The sequence below is a fragment of the Chlorocebus sabaeus genome, chromosome 20 (genome assembly GCF_047675955.1).
Source record: "Chlorocebus sabaeus isolate Y175 chromosome 20, mChlSab1.0.hap1, whole genome shotgun sequence".
Taxonomy (NCBI): domain Eukaryota; kingdom Metazoa; phylum Chordata; class Mammalia; order Primates; family Cercopithecidae; genus Chlorocebus; species Chlorocebus sabaeus.
Genome location: NC_132923.1, coordinates 60,988,548 through 61,008,753, shown reverse-complemented (window position 1 = coordinate 61,008,753; position 20,206 = coordinate 60,988,548). Strand labels below are relative to the sequence as shown.

The window sequence follows — 20,206 nt, the reverse complement described above, 5'->3', positions numbered from 1 at the left end:
TATAACTTAAGGAAAGCAAATAAATCTCCAGTGTGAGTTCCACAAGGGCAGGGACTTTTGTCTGTTTTGTTCTTTGCTGCATTCCTACCACCTGGAAAATTTCCTGGTTCATAATAGACAGTAATTATTGAAATAGTGAAATAGTTAACTAAAATTTATACACAAGGCATATATTGCTAACTTAATTTATATAGAATTTCTCCAAATTAGTCATAATCTATTGGCCTAATTGTTACTGCTCACTTTGGAGTGAAAAGCTCAAGTAGCTATAGTAAACTGGAAATGTGAGGGCATAGAAATGAAACACAGGTGAAGCTGTGTTCCTGTTTCTTTCTTTCTTTACTCCTAAAAGATTCAGCATGAGACAGAGAATGATATTTTTGGAACACATATTTCCTAGAACATACGAAATAGATACTTTCTTTGAGCCAGATTAGATTACCTGTTTACTTAGTTAATAACAATCATTCTCACTGAGATCATAACATACTTCTCTATACATTGAGACTTGATTCTACCATTAAAGTACCAGATTTTTCAAGGCTGGGCACAGTGACTCATGCCTGAAATTCCAGCACTTCGGGAGGTCAAGGAGTTTGAGACCAGCCTCAGCAACATGGCAAAACCCCATCTCTACCAAAAATACAAAAATTACCTGGGTGTGGTGGTACATGACTGTCATCCCAGCTACTTGGGAGGCTGAGGCAGGAGGATTGCTTGAGCCTGGGAGATGGAGGTTGCAGTGAGCCGAGATCATGCCACTGCACCCCAGCCTGGTTGACAGAACCAGACCCTGTCTCAAAATAAATAAATAAAGTATCAGACATTCCCAACATTATCTGAATACTTAGAATAGTACATCAAAAATTGATGCAAATTACCTTTGATTGAATGTTATCTCCTAAAACAGGATTTGTCAGAATTTAAAGTCCCTTAAGTGTCAGACTTGAGCAAATTATTTATTTTCATTAATTTTTATGATTTAGAGGTTATTTACCTAGTTTTCAAAAATATGAAATACCTGGTGTACCTTTTCCTTTTGAGTTTAAGCAATGCTATGCAAATATTTATAATTTTTCTTAAATTAAGGGGAAATAGATAATTTTTTAATATTAATGACTTATAGTGATGTATTATTGGTCATCTTTTAGGTATTACTGCCTTGCAGCTGTTGCAGCTTTGTTAAAATATGTTGAATTTATTCAAAATTCAGTATATGCACCAAAATCGCTGAAGATTTGTTTCCAGGGTAGTGAACAGACAGCCATGATAGATTCATCATCAGCCCAAAACCTTGAATTGTTAATTAATAATCAAGACTGTAGGTAAGATCATCCATTTTTTTCTTATAAAATATATAGGTATATTTTATTTTTTTCTATAAATAGTTACTTTAAAGTTGTTTTTTTGTTTTTGTTTTTGTTTTTAATTTTGAGATGGAGTTTCACTCTTGTTGCCCAGGCTAGAGTGCAGTGGTGCGATGTTGGTTCACTGCAACCTCTGCCTCCCAGGTTCAAGAAATTCTTGGGACTACAGGCATGTGCCACCATGTCTAGCTAATTTTTGTATTTTTAGTAGAGATAGGGTTTCACCATATTGGCCGGGCTGGTCTCGAATTCTGGATCTCAAATTATCCACCTGCCTCGGCCTCCCAAAGTGCTGGGATTACAGCCATGAGCTGCTGCTCTCAGCCTAAACTTCTTTAAATTATTTGATGGAGAATTGTATTTAAGAGGTAGGGTCTTGCTATTTTGTCCAGGCTGGTCTCAAACTCCTGGGCTCAAATGATTCTCCTGCCTCAGCCTCCCAAGTAGCTGAAATTATGGGCACAAACTGCCATGCCCAGCTAATGGTGGAGAAATATTGAATAAGCATATTTTAAATCATTGTACTGTTATTGCTGAACTGGTCAGGTGTTTCACCAAAATCAAGTTTTAAAAAGATGTTTGTACTAAATAACAAAAAGCAACCCCATTCAGAACTGGGTAAAGGAACTTAATAGACACTTTTACAAAGAAGATAAATAAATGGCCAGTAAGTACCTGAAAATATGCTCAACTTTACTAGTCATTAAGGATCTACAAATCAAAACCACAGTTAGATACAACTTCACATCCATTAGGTTATAGGTTAAAATTACTCTGTCTTTGACTTTCTATGATATCCTATGTTATCATAGCATAGAAAATCAATGACCAAGCCTGGTAGTTATTACAAAGTGTTTTATATTCAGTTTTACCTTGTCATGTTTCATACTTTATCATTATTTGTCATTATCATTGTCAAACATTGTTTGACTTTCTGCTATGTATTAGGGATACAGATACTTAAATAATTGAATGTCTGATCTCCAGGAGTTAGTATTATAGTTGAAAGGAACAATTGAGAAGTCTTTTCACAGACTTAAATGAAAGAATCCTCAGGTTAAAAGATGGATATTCTACCTACTGAACTATCTGAATAGCTGCAATGCTTCCATAGGCTTACAGCCTGTTCAGTGCAGTCTTACATCCATTGATTTATATAACAAATGGGAGGTTCATGTGTGCCCCTTACTTCCTTTGTTCCCGCAGAAATAAGTTTTCAAAAAAAAAAAAAAAATTGTACATGTGATGGGAGACCCCCCCCTAGCCAGTTGATATGAGTAGTTTCCTACAAATGTGTTTAAATTGGTATGACTAAAATCTGGTAGAATGATGACTAAATCTTAAAAGTCATTCTTGTTTCCTCTCCTTTCACACCTCAGATTTGATCCATCAGAAAATCCTTTTGATCTAGCCTTCAGAGTATATACCAGTGCTGGATCACTTCTCACCATTTCCAAGGCTACCACCCTAACCCAAACCTCTATCATCTTTAGCATAAACTACTGTAATAGCCTCCTAACTTTTCTTTCTGCCCTCTTCTTACCTTCCTATAGTTTATTCTCAACATATTAATAGTAGTCAGACTGTGATATCCTTTTAATCCAGAAATCAGATCTTGTAACTCTTCTGCTGAAAACTTTCCAGTGGCTCTCCTTACATTTACAATAGAATCCAGACTATTTGGCCTACAAGGACTTCTATGTCCTGGCTTCTATCAACTTCTTCATTCATCTCCCTCTATTCTTACCCCCACTTGCAAAGCTCCACTAACCTTGATCTTCTTTTTTGTTCTGGAGCCAGACTTCCTGGGCTTAAATTACTGCCATGCTATTTACTTGGAAATCTTAGACAAGTTACCTAATTTCCTTGTACTTACGTTCCTTCTGTTGTAAAATGATGTGGCCAATAATAGTGTCTCTCTCATAACATGGTTATTAGAATAAACAAGTTAATACATTTAAAATGCTTAGAACAATTCTGGGTACATACTAAGTTTCATTTTATGTTAGCTATCCTCATTATTGTTGTCATGATTCCCATCCCATCATCATCATCTTTGCTGCCTTCTTTTTTAATCATTCAGTTCTCAACTCTACTGTCAAATTCATAGGGAAGTCTTTCTTAATCAACCTAACTAAAACAACCATCCTGGTCCTTCTCTGTATATTCCTGTTTTTTTAAATTTTTAAAAATTTTTTGAGACAGAGTCTCACTCTGTACCCCAGGCTGGAGTGCAGTGGTGCAATCTCGGCTCACTGCAAGTTCCGCCTCCCAGGTTCACGCCACTCTCCTGCCTCAGCCTCACAAGTAGCTGAGACTACAGGCGTCTGCCACCCAGATCCAGCTAATTATTTTTTGTATTTTTAGTAGAGACGGGGTTTAACTGTGTTAGCCAGGATGGTCTCGATCTCCTGACCTTGTGATCCACCTGCCTCGGCCTCCCAAAGTTCTAGGATTACAGGCGTGAGCCACCACGCCTGGCCTGTTGTTGTTTTTGTTTTTTTTAACAGTTTCTGTACCTGAAATTATTTTCTTGATATGATTATGTGTTTATTGTTTTTATTGTTTATTTCCCCTTCCTCTTTGTCTTGTCTTCAGTCATGGTCAGTAAACTGACAAAAGTTATTGGCAATGGCTGGGTGCCGTGGCTCATGCCTATAATCCCTGCTCCCTGGGGAGGCCAACGTGGGTGGATCACTTGAGGTCAGGAGTTCGATATCAGCCTGATCGCCATGGTGAAACCCTGTCTTTACCAAAAATACAAAATTTAGCCGTCATAGTGGCACACCTGTAATCCCAGCTAGTCAGGAGGCTGAGGCAACAGAATCACTTGAACCCTGGAGGCAGAGGTAGCAGTGAGCCTAGATAGTGCTACTGTACTCCAGCCTGGACAACAGGGCAAAACTCTGTCTCAAAAAAAAAGAAAAAAGTTATTGGCAATCGCCATTCGGCTGTAAGGTCCATGAAGATAGATATCATGTCCATCTTGTATGCCCAGTGTTTAGCATAGAGTTTTAAATACCATAAGGGCTCAAAAAATATTTGTTGAGTATTAAAATGAATCAGGTTTTTTATATATATTATATGAAGTTGTCGAATAAATAGTTCAACTAAATGCATTTTTTTTGTTTGTTTCTTTGTTTTTATTTGTTTTAGACAGAGTCTCACTTTGCAGGCCAGGCTGGAATGCAGTGGCACAATCTCGGCTCACTGTAACCTCTGCCTCCCAGGTTCAAGTGATTCTCATGGCTCAGCCTCCTGAGAAACTGGGATTACAGGTGCCTGCCACTATACGTGGCTAATTTTTGTATTTTTTTTTTTTTTTTTTAGTAAAGATGGGATTTCACCATGTTGACCAGGCTGGTCTTGAACTCCTAACCTCAAGTAATCCACCTGCCTCTGCCTCCCAAAGTGCTGGCATTACAAGCATGAGCCACCATGCCTGGCCAGCATTCTTTAGAATAGCTCATTTCTTTATAAATCACCTAGAAATTATGAAATTCTCTTGTACTTGTCATTAGAACTACATGATTATAGTAAATACTTATTTTAACAATATAAAATCCCTCCACCGTTAAGGATATATTATTGATATCTTGCTATTATGGATGGAATAAATAGACTAGAAAACTTTATATTAGTCTGAATATTGTAACTGATCTATAAAAGAAGTATAAAGTACAAGGAGATTCTATTCATCCTTGTTAAAGTGTAGTTCATTGACCAATAGCTTATTTGGGAGCTTGTTCAAAATATATCTAAAAACATTTTTTTGAGACAAGATCTCACTCTGTTACCACACTGGAGTACAGTGGTGCAAGTATGGTTCATTGCAGCATCGACCTCCTGGGCTCAAACAATCCTCCCATCTCAGCCTCCTGAGTAACTGGGACTAAAGGCCTGTGCCACCATGTCCAGTTAATTTTTAGTTTTTTGTAGACACAGGTTCTCACTATGTTGTCCATGCTGGTCTTAAACTCCTGGGTTCAAGCATTCCTCCTGTCTTGGCCTGCCAGAGTGTTGAGATTATGGGTGTGAGCCACCATGCCTGGCCCAAAATGTAGATCCTCATGCTTTTTCTTAGACCTACTGAATTAGAAACTCATGTAATCGTATGCACAGTAAAGTTTAAGAACCATTGCTGTAGATTATAGGATTGTTTAATTACAAAGTGAAATGAAATTTTCTTGCATTCTTCTTTGTATTCTTAATGACATTTCTTGTGTTTTGAAAGGAATAATCACACTCTCTTTGGTGTTCTAAATTATACTAAGACTCCTGGAGGGAGTAGACGACTTCGTTCTAATATATTAGAACCTCTAGTTGATGTTGAAACCATTAACATGAGATTAGATTGTGTTCAAGAACTACTTCAAGATGAGGAACTATTTTTTGGACTTCAATCAGGTAAATCAATATTATTTAATGTTATAAATACAAATTATTAAAAATGCAATTGACTTAGTTATTTTTCCATGTTTCTGAAAGACAAGTAGTGGTGTAAATTCTTGTATTCTTTTATGAAAGCTATTTTCCTGAGATTTTCCACTGAATCCTGTAGTAAATAATTTCAGAGGTACATTATGTAATATATTTTGATTTCCTGTATGCTTTTCTTTTCCATTTTTTTCTGTTTTTGTTGTTGTTGTTGTTGTTGTTGTTGTTGTTGTTGTTCATAGATACCTTATATTCTTTTTCTCCATGGTAATCCTCAAAGACGGGAAGATTTGTCCAGACTAGGTAATTATCAACAGATGGGATGTAGTAGTTTCCTAGGCTGCTCTAAAAACTAGTACATACTCCATGGTTTAAAACAACAGAAAGTTTTTGTCTTATAGTTCTGGAAGCTAGAAGCTGAAAATAAGGTGTCAGAAAAGCCATGCTCCTTCTGAAACCTATAGGGGAGAATCCTTTGCCCCTTTCTAGCTTTTGATGGTCGCTGTCAGTCCACGATGGGCCTTGGCTCACAGGCTTGTCATTGCAATCTCTGCTTCTGTTGTCATGTGGTTTTCTCCCTGTGTGTCTTCACATTGTCTTCTTATAAAGACACTAGTCATGTTATATTAAGACCTACCTTAATAACCTCACATTAACTTGATTACATTCGCAAAGACGCAATTTCCAAATAAGGTCACACTTACAGATACCCGGAGTTAGGACTTCACAATGTCATTTGGGGGTCACAATTCAAGCTATAACATGGGATAAGAAAACTGCCCTTGCCTCAGGGTCTGTTTCTGGAGAACTCAACCTAACACAGTCACCAACAAGCATATTGCTAATTTTTTTTCCTTCACTTTAAGTTCTGGAATACATGTGCTGAAATGTTCTGAACATACAGGTTTGTTACATAGTTATACATGTGCCATGGTAGTTTGCTGCACCTATCAACCCATCATCTAGGTTTTAACCCTTGCATGCATTAGGGATTTGTCCTAATGCTCTCCCTCCCCTTTCCCTCCACTCACTGACAGGCCCCAGTGTGTGATGTTCCCCTCCCTGTGTCCATGTGTTCTCATCGTTCAACTCCCACTTCTGAGTGAAAACATGCAGTGTTTAGTTTTCTATTCCTGTGTTAGTTTGCTGAGGATGATGGTTTCCAGCTTCATCCATGTCCCTGCAAAGGTCATGAACTCATTCTTTTTTATGGCTGCATAGTGTTCCATGGTGTATATGTGCCACATTTTCTTCATCCAGTCTATCACTGATGGGCATTTGGGTTGGTTCCCAGCCTTTGCTATTGTAAATAGTGCTGCAGTAAACATACGTGTGTGTGTCTTTATAGTAGAATGATTTATAAATTTTGAGGTATATACCCAGTGATGGGATTGCTGGATCAAATGATATTTCTGGTTCTAGATCCTTGAGGAATCACCACATTGTCTTCCACAATGGTTAAACTAATTTACACTCCCACCAACAGTGTAGAAGTGTTCCTATTTCTCCACATCCTCTCCAGAAACTGTTGTTTTCTTACTTTTTAATGATCGACATTCTAATTGGCGTGAGCTGGTGTCTCATTGTGGTTTTGATTTGCATTTCTCTAATGATCAGTGATGATGAGCTTTTTTTCATGTTTGTTGGCCACACAAATATCCTCTTTTGAGAAGTGTCTGTTCATATCCTTTGGCCACGTTTTGATGGGGTTGTTTTCTTCTTGTAACTTTGTTTAAGTTCCTTGTGGATTCTGGGTTTTAGAGCTTTGTCAGATGGGTAGATTGCAAAAATTTTCTCCCATTCTGTAGGTTGCCTGTTCACTCTGATGATAGTTTCTTTTGCTGAGCAGAAGCACTTTAGTTTAATTAGATCCTAATTCTCAATTTTGGCTTCTCTTGCCATTGCTTTTGGTGTTTTAATCATGAAGTTTTTGCCTATGCCTATGTCCTGAATGATATTGCCTAGGTTTTCTTCTAGGGTTTTTATGGTTTTAGGTCTTTCATTTAAGTCTTTAATCCATCTTGAGTTAATTTTTGTATAAGGTGTAAGGAAGGGATCCAGTTTCAGCTTTCTGCATATGTCTAGCCAGTTTTCCCAGCACCATTTATTAAACAGGGAATCTTTTCCCCATTGCTTGTTTTTGTCAGGTTTGTCGAACATCAGATGGTTCTAGATATGTGGTGTTATTTCTGAGGCCTCTATTCTGTTCCATTGATCTATATATCTGTTTTGGTACCAGTACCATGCTGTTTTGGTTACTGTAGACTTGTAGTAGTTTGAAGTCAGGTAGCATAATACCTTCAACTTTGTTTTCTTTGCTTTGGATTGTTTTGGCTATATGATCTCTTTTTTGGTTCCATATGAAATTTAAAGTAGTTTTTTGTAGTTCTGTGAAGAAAGTCACTGGTAGTTTGATGGGAATAATGTTGAATCTATAAATTACTTTGTGCAGTATGGCCATTTTCACAATATTGATTCTTCCTATCCATGAGCATGGAATGTCTTTCCATTTGTTTGTGTCCTCTCTTATTTCCTTGAGTTCTTTTTGTAGTTTTCATTGAAGAGGTCCTTCAGTTCCCTTGTAAGTTGTGTTTCTAGGTATTTTATTTTCTTCATAGCAGTTGTGAATGGGAGTTCACTCATGATTTGGCTCTCTGCTTGTCTATTATTGGTGTATAGGAATACTTGTGATTTTTGCACATTCATTTTGTGTCCTGAGACTTTACTGAAGTTGCTTATCAGCTTAAGGAGTTTTTTGGCTGAGACTATGGGGTTTTCTAAATATATAATCATGTCATCTGCAGACAGAGACAATTTGACTTCCTCTCTTCCTATTTGAATACCCTTTATTTCTTTCTTTTGCCTGATTTCCCTGGCTAGAACTTCCAATACTATGTTGAATAGGAGTGGTGAGAAAGGACATCCTTGTCTTGTGCTGGTTTTCAAAGGGAATGCTTCCAAGCTTTTGCCCATTCGGTGTGATATGGGCTGTGGGTTTTTCATAAATAGCTCTTATTATTTTGAGATAAGTCCCATCAATACCTAGTTTATTGACAGTTTTTTAACATGAAGGGGTGTTGAATTTTATTGAAGGCCTTTTCTGCATCTATTGAGATAATCATGTGGTTTTTGTCATTGGTTCTGTTTATGTGTCAGATTACGTTTATTGATTTGCATATGTTAAACTAGCCTTCCATCCCAGGGATAAAGCCAACTTGATTGTGATGGATAAGCTTTTTGATATGCTGCTGGATTCAGTTTGCCAGTATTTTACTGAGGATTTTCACATCGATGTTCATCAGGGATATTGGCCTGAAATTTTCTTTTTTTGTTGTGTCTCTGCCAGGTTTTGGAATGAGGATAATACTGGCCTCATAAAATGAGTTAGGGAGGAGTCCCTCTTATTCTATTGTTTGGAATAGTTTCAAAAGGAATGCTACCAGCTCCTCTTTGTACCTCTTGTAGTATTTGGCTGTACATCCATCTGGTCCTGGGCTTTTTTTGGTTGGTGGACTATTAATTAGTCCCTCAATTTCAGAACTTGTTATTGATCTATTCACAGATTCAATTTCTTCCTGGTTTAGTCTTGGGAGGGTGTATGTGTCCAGGAATTTACCCATTTCTTCTATATTTTTCTAGTTTATTTGTGTAGAGGTATTTATAGTATTCTCTGATGTTAGTTTGTATTTCTGTGGGGTCAGTGGTGATATCCCCTTTATCATTTTTTATTGTGTCTATTTGATTCTTCTCCCTTTTCTTTTTTGTTAGTCTGAATAGTGGTCTACTTTGTTAATCTTTTCAAAAAACCAGCTCCCAGGTTCATGGAGTTTTTGAAGGGTTTTTTATGTCTCTGTATCCTTCAGTTCTACTCTGATCGTCGTTATTTCTTGCCTTCTGCTAGCTTTTGAATTTGTTTGCTCTTGCTTCTCTTGTTCTTTTAATAGTGATGTCAGGGTGTCGATTTTAGATCTTTCCCCCTCTCTGATGTGGGCATTTAGTGCTATAAATTTCCCTCTTAACGCTGGTTTAGCTGTGTCCCAGAGATTCTGGTACATTGTCTCTTTGTTTTCATTGGTTTCAAAGTACTTCTTTATTTCTGCCTTAATTTTGTTATTTACCCAGTAGTCATTCAGGAGCAGGTTGTTCAGTTTCCAGGTAGTTGTGCAGTTTTGAGTGAGTTTCTTAATCCTGAGTTCTAATGTGATTACACTGTGGTCTGAGAGACTGTTTGATTTCTATTCTGTTCCATTTGCTGAAGAGTGTTTTGCTTCCAATTATGTGGTTAGATTTTAGAATAAGTGCTATGTGGTGCTGAGAAGAATGTATATCCTGTTTATTTGGGGTGGAGAGTTCTGTAGATGTCTATCAGGTCCGCTTGGTCCAGAGCTGAGTTCAAGTCCTGAATAACCTTGTTAGTTTTCTGTCTCATTGTCATCAGATTCACCAAGGTTGAAATGAAAGAAAAAAAATGTTAAGGACAGCCAGTGAGAAAGGTCAGGTTATTTACAAAGGGAAGCCCATGAGGCTAACAGCAGATCTCTCTGCAGAAACCCTACAAGCAAGAAGAGAGTGGGGGCCAATATTCAGTATTCTTAAAGAAAAGAATTTTCAACCCACAATTTCATCCAGCCTAACTTAACTTCATAAGTAAAGGAGAAACAAAATCCTCTACAGACAAGCAAATGCTGAGGGATTTTGTCACCACCAGGCCTACCTTACAAGAACTCCTGAAGGAAGCATTAAATATGGAAAGGAAAAACCAGTACCAGCCACTGTAAAAACACACCATAATATAAAGACCAACAGTACTATGAAGAAACTGCAACTAAGGTGCAAAATAACCAGCTAGCATCATGATGATAGGATCAAATTCACACATAACAATATTAAACTTAAATGTAAATGGGTTAAATGCCCCAGTTAAAAGACACAGACTGGCAAATTGGATGAGTCAAGACCCATTGGTGTGCTGTATTCAGGAGACCCATCTCACATGCAAAGACACACATAGGCTCAAAATAAAGGGATGGAGGAATATTTGCCAAGAAAATGGAAAGCAAAAAAAAAAAAAAATATACAGGGGTTGCAATCCTAGTCTCTGATAAAATGGACTTCAAACTGACAAAGATCAAAAGAGACAAAGAAGACCATAATGGTCAAGGGATCAATACAACAAGAAGAGCTAACTATCCTAAATATACATGCACCCAATGCAGGAGCACCCAGATCCATAAAGCAAGTCCTTGGAGACCTACAAAGAGACTTAGACTACCACACAATAATAGTGGAAGACTTTAATATCCACTGTCCATATTGTTAAATTTAATGGACACCTTAGTTCCCTTATTTGAATAAGAAAATTGCCCTGGGCAAAATACATCAACAGAAGCTTCTCAAAAGGAAGACATACAACCGACCAATAAACATATGAAAAAATGCTCAATGTCACTAATCTTCAGAAAAGTACAAATCAAAACCACAGTAAGATACCATCTCACACCAGTTGGAATAGCTACTATTAAAAAGTCAAAAAATAACAGATGTTGGCAAGTCTGCAGAGAGAAGGAAATGCTTATACATTGTTGTTAGGATTGTAAATTAGTTCGGCCTCTGTGGAAAGCAGTTTGGAGATTTCTCAGAGAACTAAAAATAGAATTACCATTCAACCCAGCAATCCCATTACTGGATATATACCCAAAGGTAAATAAATTGTTCTCCCAAAAAGACACCTGCACTCGTATATTTATTGCAACATTATTTGTGGTATCAAAGACATGGAATGAACCCAGGTGCCTATCAACAGTGGACTGGGTGAGGAAAATTTGGTACATATACACCTTGGAATACTATGCTGTCATAAAAAGAATGAAAACATGTTCTTTTTGGCAGCATGGATGTAGCTGGAGGCCATTATTCTAAGTGAATGAATGCAGAAACAGAAAACCAAATATTGTATGTTCTCACTTATATGTGGGAGCTAAACATTGGGTACACATGGGGATATAAAGTTGGGAACAATAGATGTTGGGGACTTCAAAAGGGGAGAGGAGTGGGGCAAGGGTTCAAAAATATTGGGTACTATGTTTACTATCTGAGTGCTGGATTCAGTCAAAGCCCAAACTCAGCATCACACAATGTATCTATGCAACAAACCTGCACATGTACCCCATAAATCCAAAATAAATTTTTTCAAAAAAAGGAAAAGAGGGGAGGTTCCAAGATGGCCAAATAAGAACAGCTCCAGTCGGCAGCTCCCAGCATGAGTGACACAGAAGACGGGTGATTTCTGCATTTCCAACTGAGGTGCTGGGTTCATCTCACTGGGGCTTGTCAGACAGTGGGTGCAGCCCATGGAGCAGGGTGGGGCATCACCTCAACCGGGAAGTGCAAGGGGTCAGGAATTCCTTTTCCTAGCCAAGGGAAGCCGTGACAGACAGTACCTGGAAAATCGGGACACTCCTAATACTGCACTTTTCCACTGGTCTTAGCAAATGGCACACCAGGATATTATATCCTGTGCCTGGCTTGGAGGGTCCCACACCCACGGAGCCTTGCTCGATGCTAGCACAGCAGTCTGAGATTGAACTGCAAGGCAGCAGTGAGCCTGGGGGAGGGGCATCTGCCATGGCTGAGGCTTGAGTAGGTAAACAAAGCAGCCCAGAAGCTCCAACTGGGTGGAGCCCACCGCAGCTCAAGGAGGCCTACCTGCCTCTGAAGACTCCACTTCTGGGGGCAGGCCATAGCTGAACAAAAAGCAGCAGAAACTTCTGCAGACTTAAACGTCACTGTCTGACAGCTTTGAAGACAGTACTGGTTCTCCCAGCATGGAGTTTGAGATCTGAGAATGGACAGACTGGCTCCTCAAGTGGGTCCCTGACCCCTGAGTAGCCTAATTGGGAGACATCTCCCAGTAGGGGCCAACTGACACCTCATATAGCTGGGTGCCCCTCTGAGATGAAGCTTCCAAAAGAAGGATCAGGCAGTAACATCTGCGGTTCTGCAATATTTGCTGTTCTGCAGCCTCTGCTGGTGATACCTAGGCAAACAGGACCTTTAGCAAACTCCAACACACCTGCAACTGAGGGTCCTGACTGATAGAAGGAAAACTAAAACAGAAAGGACATCCACACCAAAACCCCATCTCTATGTCATCATCATCAAAGACCAAAGGTAGATAAAACCACAAAGATGGGGAGAAACCAGAGCAGAAAAGCTGAAAATTTTGAAAATCAGAGCGCCTCTTCTCCTCCAAAGTAACACAGCTCTTCACCAACAACAGAACAAAGCTGGACAGAGAATGATTTTGACGAGTTGAGAGAAGGCTGCAGAAGATTAGTAATAACAGACTTCTCTGAGCTAAGGAAGGATGTTCAAACCCATCATGAAGAAGCTAAAAACCTTGAAAAAAAGATGAGACCAATGGCTAACTAGAATAAACAGTGTAGAGAAGTCCTTAAATGACCAGATGGAGCTGAAAACCATGGCACGAGAACTACGTGACGCATGCACAAGCTTCAGTAGCCGATTCGATCAAGTGGAAGAAAGGGTATCAGTGATTGAAGATCAAATGAATGAAATGAAGTGAGAAGAGAAGTGTAGAGAAAAAAGTAGAAAGAAATGAACAAAGCCTCCAAGAAATATAGGACTGTGTGAAAAGACCAAATCTACGTCTGATTGGTGTCCCTGAAACTGACAGCGAGAATGGAACCAAGTTGGAAAACACTCTTCAGGATATTATCCAGGAGAACTTCCCCAACCTAGCAAGGCAGGCCAACATTCAAATTCAGGAAATACAGAGAATGCCACAAAGATACTCCTCGAGAAGAGCAACTCCAAGATATAATTGTCAGATTCACCAAAGTTGAAATGAGGGAAAATGTTAAGGGCAGCCAGAGAGAAAGGTTGGGTTACCCACAAAGGGAAGCCCATCAGACTAACAGTAGATCTCTCAGCAGAAACTTTACAAGCCAGAAGAGAGTGGGAGTCAATATTCAACATTCTTAAAGAAAATAATTTTCAACCCAGAATTTCATATCCAGTCAAACCAAGCTTCATAAGGGAAGGAGAAATAAAATCCTTTACAGAAAAGCAAATGCTGAGAGATTTTGTCACCATGAGGCCTGCCTTACAAGAGCTCCTGAAAGAAGCACTAAACATGGAAAGGAACAACCAGTAGCAGCCACTGCAAAACCTTGCCAAATTTTAAGGACCATCGATGCTAGGAAGAAACTGAACCAACTAACAAGCAAAATAACCAGCTGACATCATAATGACAGGATCAAATTAACACATAACAATATTAACCTTAAATGTAAATGGGCTAAATGCTCCAACTAAAACGCAGACTGGCAAATTGGATAAAGAGTCAAGACCCATCAGTGTGCTGTATTCAGGAGACCCATCTCACATGCAGAGACACACATAGGCTCAAAATAAACAGATGGAGGAAGATCTACCAAGTAAATGGAAAACAAACAAAAAAAGCTGGGGTTGCAGTCCTAGTCTCTGATAAAACAGGCTTTAAACCAACAAAGATCAAAAGAGACAAAGAATGCCATTACATAGTGGTAAAGAGATCAATTCAACAAGAAGAACTAACTATCCTAAATATATATGCACCCAATACAGGAGCACCCAGATTCATAAAGCAAGTCCTTAGAGACCTACAAAGAGACTTAGAGTCACAATAATAATGGGAGACTTTAACACCCTACTGTCAACCTTAGACAGATCCACGAGACAGAAAGTTAACAAGGATATCCAGGACTTGAACTCAGCTCTGAACCAAGTGGACCTAATAGATATCTACAGAACTTGCCTCGCCAGATCAATAGAAAATACATTCTTCTCAGCACCACATCACACTTACTCCAAAATTGACCACATAGTTAGAAGTAAAGCAATCCTCAGCAAATGTAAAACAACAGAAATTATAACAAACTAACACTCAGACCACAGTGCAATGAAACTAGAACTGAGGATTAAGAAACACACTCAAAACCACTCAACTACATGGAAACTGAACAACCTGCTCCTGAATGACTATTGGGTACATAATGAAATGAAGGCAGAAATGAAGATGTTCTTTGAAATCAATGAGAACAAAGACATAACATACCAGAATCTCTGGGACACATTTAAAGCAGTGTGTAGAGGGAAATATATAGCACTAAATGCCCAGAAGCAAAGGCAGGAAAGATCTAAAATTGACACGCTAACATCTCAATTAAAAGAACTAGAGAAGCAAGAGCAAACACCTTCAAAAGCTAGCAGGAGGCAAGAAATAACTAAGATCAGAGCAGAATGGAAGGAGAGACACAGAAAACCTTTCAAAAAATCAATGAATCCAGGACCTGGTTTTTTGGAAAGATCAACAAAATTGATAGACTGCTAGCAAGACAAATAAAGACGAAAAGAGAGAAGAATAAAAAAGATGCAATAAAAACTGATAAAGGGGATATCACCACTGATCCCACAGAAATACAAACTACCATCAGAGAATACTATAGACACCTCTATGCAAGTAAAGTAGAAAATCTAGAAGAAATGGATAAACTCCTGGACACATACACCCTCCCAAGACTAAACCAGAAAGAAGGTGAATCCCTGAATAGACCAATAACAGGCTCTGAAATTGAGGCAATAACTAAGAGCCTACCAACCAAAAAAAGTCCAGGACCAGACAGATTCACAGCTGAATTCTACCAGAGGTACAAAGAGGCACTGGGACCATTCCTTCTGAAACTATTGCAATCGATAGAAAAAGACAGAACCCTCCCTAATTCATTTTATGAGGCCAGCATCATCCTGATACCAAAGCCTGGCAGAGACACAATAAAAAAAGAGAATTTTAGACCAATATTCCTGATGAACATCGATGCAAAAATCCTCAATAAAATACTGGCAAACTGAATCCAGCAACACATCAAATAGCTTATCCACCACACTCAAGTTGGCTTTATCCCTGGGTTGCAAGGCTGGTCCAACATGTGCAAATCAATGAATGTCATCCATCATATAAACATAAACAAAGACAAAAACCACATGATTATCTCAATAGATGCAGAAAAGGCCTTCGACAAAATTCAACAGCCCTTCATACTAAAAACTCTCAATAAACTAGGTATTGATGGGATGTATCTCAAAATAGTAAGAGCTATTTATGACAAACCCACAGCCAATATCATACTGAATGGGTAAAAACTGGAAGCATTCCCTTTGAAAACTGGCACAAGACAGGGTTGCCATCTGTCACCACTCCTATTCAACATAGTGTTGGAAGTTCTGGCCAGGGTAATCAGGCAAGAGAAAGAAATAAAGGGTATTCAAATAGGAAAAGAGGAAGTCAAATTGCCCCTGTTTGCAGATGTCATGATTGTTTATTTAGAAAACCCCATCATCTCAGCCCAAAATCTCCTTAAGCTGATAAGCAACTTCAGCAAAGTCTCAGGACACAAAATGAATGTGCAGTAGTCACAAACATTCCTATACACCAATAACAGACAAACAGAGAGCCAAATCATGAGTAACTCCCATTCACAATTGCTTCAAAGAGAATAAAATACCTAGGAATCCAACTTATAAGGGATGTGAAGGACCTCTTCAATGAGAACTACAAAGCACTGCTCAACAAAATAAAAGAGAACACAAACAAATGGAAGAACATTCCATGCTCATGGATAGAGATAGGAAGAATCAATATTGTGAAAATGGCCATACCGCCAAAGATAATTTATAGATTCAATGCCATCCCCTTCAAGCTAACAATGACTTTCTTTGCAGAATTGGAAAAAACTACTTTAAAGTCCATATGGAACCCAAAAAAGCACCTGCATTGTCAAGGCAATCCTAAGCCAAAAGAACAAAGCTGGAGGCATCACACTACCTGACTTCAAACTATACTACAAGGTTACAGTAACCAAAACAGCATGTTACTGGTACCAAAACAGAGATATAGACCAATGGAACAGAATAGAACCCTCAGAAATAATATCACACATCTACAACCATCTGATATTCGACAAACCTGAGAAAAACGAGAAATGGGGAAAGGATTCCCTATTTAATAAATGGTGCTGGGAAAACTGGTTAGCCATATGTAGAAAGCTGAAACTGGATCCCTTCCTTACACCTTATACAAAAATTAATTCAAGATGGATTAAAGACTTAAATGTTAGACCTAAACCCATAAAAACACTAGAAGAAAACCTAGGCCATACCATTCAGGCCATAGGCATGGGCACGGACTTCATGTCTAAAACACCAAAAGCAATGGCAACAAAAGCCAAAATTGTCAAATAGGATCTAATTAAACTAAAGAGCTTCTGCACAGCAAAAGAAACTACCATCAGAGTGAACAGGCAACCTACAGAATGGGAGAAAATTTTTACAATCTATCCATCTGACAAAGGGCTAATATCCAGAATCTACAAATAACTTAAACAAATTTACAAGAAAAAAGCAAACAACCCCATCAAAAGTGGGCAAAGGATATGAACATACACTTCTCAAAAGAAGACATTTCTGCAGCCAACAGACACGTGACAAAATGCTCATCGTCACTGGCTATCAGAGAAATGCACATCAAAATGACAATGAGATACCATCTCACACCAGTTAGAATGGCAATCATTCAAAAGTCAGGAAACAACAGGTGCTGGAAAGGATGTGGAGAAATAGGAACACTTTTACACTTTTGGTGGGAATGTAAATGAGTTCAACCATTGTGGAAGACAGTGTGGCGATTCCCCAAGGATCTAGAACTAGAAATGCCATTTGACCCAGCCATCCCATTACTGGGCATATACCCAAAGAATTATAAACCATGCTGCTATAAAGACACATGCACACGTATGTTTATTGTGGCACTATTCACAATAGATAAGACTTGGAACCAACCCAAATGTCCATCAGTGATAGACTAGATTAAGAAAATGTGGCACATATACACCATGGAATACTACGCAGCCATAAAAAAGGATGAGTTCATGTCCTTTGTAGGGACATGGATGAAGCTAGAAACCATCATTCTGAGCAAACTATCAGAAGGACAGAGAACCAAACACCACATGTTTTCACTTATAGGTGGGAATTGAACAATGAGAACACTTGGACACAGGGTGAGGAACATCACACACCAGGGGCTGTCATGGGGTAGGGGGAGAAGGGAGAAGGGAGGGATAGCATTAGGAGATATACCTAATGTAAATGACAAGTTAACGGGTTCAGGACACCAACATGGCACATGTATACATATGTAACAAACCTGCATGTTGTTCACATGTACCCTAGAACTTAAAGTATAATAATAATTTTAAAAAATGAAAAAAAGGTAAAGAAGGTTGCCTTTGCAGCCTGGCTGTTTGTCCACTGTCATGGTGGTGCAGTTTTCTTCTGAAATCTGTAGGTGGAAGGACAGTTTATATGTACTACTCTTTATTCAGGTTTTGGTTGCTTGCAGCTTGGTTTGTCTTCCATACCTCCAGTTGCCTGTCTACCCCAGCTTGTGTTCTGGTAGTCTAAATGAAAGTGGTGCATTCAAATCTAGAAGGCATTTGCTACCTGAGTAGGTTTTCTTCAGTCCAATTCCAAATACCTTTTATTAGTGTAATTCCTTCAAAATTCTGGTATTATATTGACTGTGACTCTGCCTGTCTAATGTTGTTCCGTATGTTCTTTTTAAAATATATATATATTCCTGTGTATTTAGTATTGGGAAAGGCAGAAAGAGACCATTTTTAACTATCCTTTCTTTTCTTGTTAACAGCAACATCTTGTTGGTCTACCTGTACCTGCCATTTAGTGTAATACATAAGTGCCAAGAATATGAAAAGTCATTTAATCATGTTACATTGGTCAAGCTGCAAACCATTGTTATCTTTTTAAACTTTCTGCTACCAAATATGCATTTTTACTTATCTACTTTTCACTCCCTTTGTTTAAGCCAGAAGTGGTATTCTCTAGCTAATTCCTCCATCTGTGCCCTGGATCCCATACTTGCACTTATCTCCTGTATCTTCATTATTTTTCTCAATATGGCCTTCTTCTAAGAGGATTTAAACTTCCTCATGTCTCTCCCATCTTTGTAAAAAAAATCCCTGGACTTCATCTTCTCCAGCTACCACTATATCACTTCTCTATTCATAGCCAAACCTGTTGAAAAACAAATTTCCTATGCTCACTATCTTCTCTTCATCAGCACATCTCAATGTGCTGCAGTCATTTCTGTGCCCAGTACTGCGCTGAGACTGCTCTTGTCAAGGTCACTGGAGCAGATCTTGTTGCTTCTCTGTACAGATCATCTTGGATCCCTTTTACCTTTCAGTGTGCACCTTTTGCTGTTCTGTGCGCCTAATGGCCCACACCTGGACTCTTTTCCTAGGCCTACCTTCAGACTGTTAGAGCCCTTTGTTCTTAATCACAGAGTACCCAAAATGCCTGGTAGCCCTTAAATGACTGTATGGTGTGAAGGTATGAAAATCCAGCTCTTTCACATTGATTTGGCAAAAACTGGAATATAACTTAAACTCCAGAATTCCTTTGCAAGATTAGTTGAAGTTACCTTCCACATAACTTCGCCTGAAATCACACTGTTGGTTGGCTTAGTTTCCCTTCTCTGTCCTTTTTCACTGCTCTACTGGTTTCTTCTGGAAGCAGAGTCTTTTTCTCTTTCTTTCTTTTTCTTTTTTCTTTTTTTCTTTCTTTCTTTCTTTTTTTTTTGTTGGGGGGGAAGGTCTCACTCTGTTGCCTAGGCTGGAGTATGGTAGTGCGATTTCAGCTCACTGCAACCTCTACCTCCTGGGTGCAAGCAAGCCTCGCACCTCAGCCTCCCAAGTAGCTGGTACTACAGGCATGTGCCACCACACTTAGCTAATTTTTATGTTTTTGGTAGACACGGGGTTTCACTGTGTTGCCCACGCTTGGAAGCACATTCTTAATAAGTTACTGGCACATAAGTCCTTGCCTCAGTGTCTGTTTCTGGAGAACCCAACCTAACACAGTCAACAACAGGCAAATTATTAAATGTAATGGACACATTAGTTCTCTTATTTGAATAAGAGAAATATCCACAATTTATTTGAGACTGCTGAATATCTGTAATTATTGAATTACTGCCTTTCTTTGCTTCTGTGATTACACAATCTCCTGATTTTCTTCCTATGTCTTTGTGGTTTCCTTCTGAGTCTTTTTAATATACTTATCTTCCTTTGGTTATTTCCTAAATGCTATGGCTCTTCAAAGATATGTTCTGGGTTGTCCTTTTATCCTGAATGTCCTTATTATATGACTTACCCAGTTTCATGGTTTTATGATTATTATTCACATAGTCATGACTTCCAAATTTACATCTGATGCCCAAATATCTCTCCAGACCTTTGGACTCAAGTATCTTATCGCCTTCT

At 38.6% G+C, this 20,206-nt stretch overlaps 1 protein-coding gene across 1 annotated transcript in view; it reads left to right on the top strand.

Annotated features, from left to right (window-relative positions):
* Positions 1-20,206, top strand: part of MSH4 (mutS homolog 4) — a 116,079-nt gene that overhangs the window by 23,259 nt on the left and 72,614 nt on the right. The window contains exons 6-7 of the mRNA XM_007978253.3: positions 1,152-1,325; positions 5,602-5,774. Coding sequence (XP_007976444.3) covers positions 1,152-1,325; positions 5,602-5,774 — 347 coding nt within the window. The remainder of the gene's footprint in view (positions 1-1,151; positions 1,326-5,601; positions 5,775-20,206) is intronic.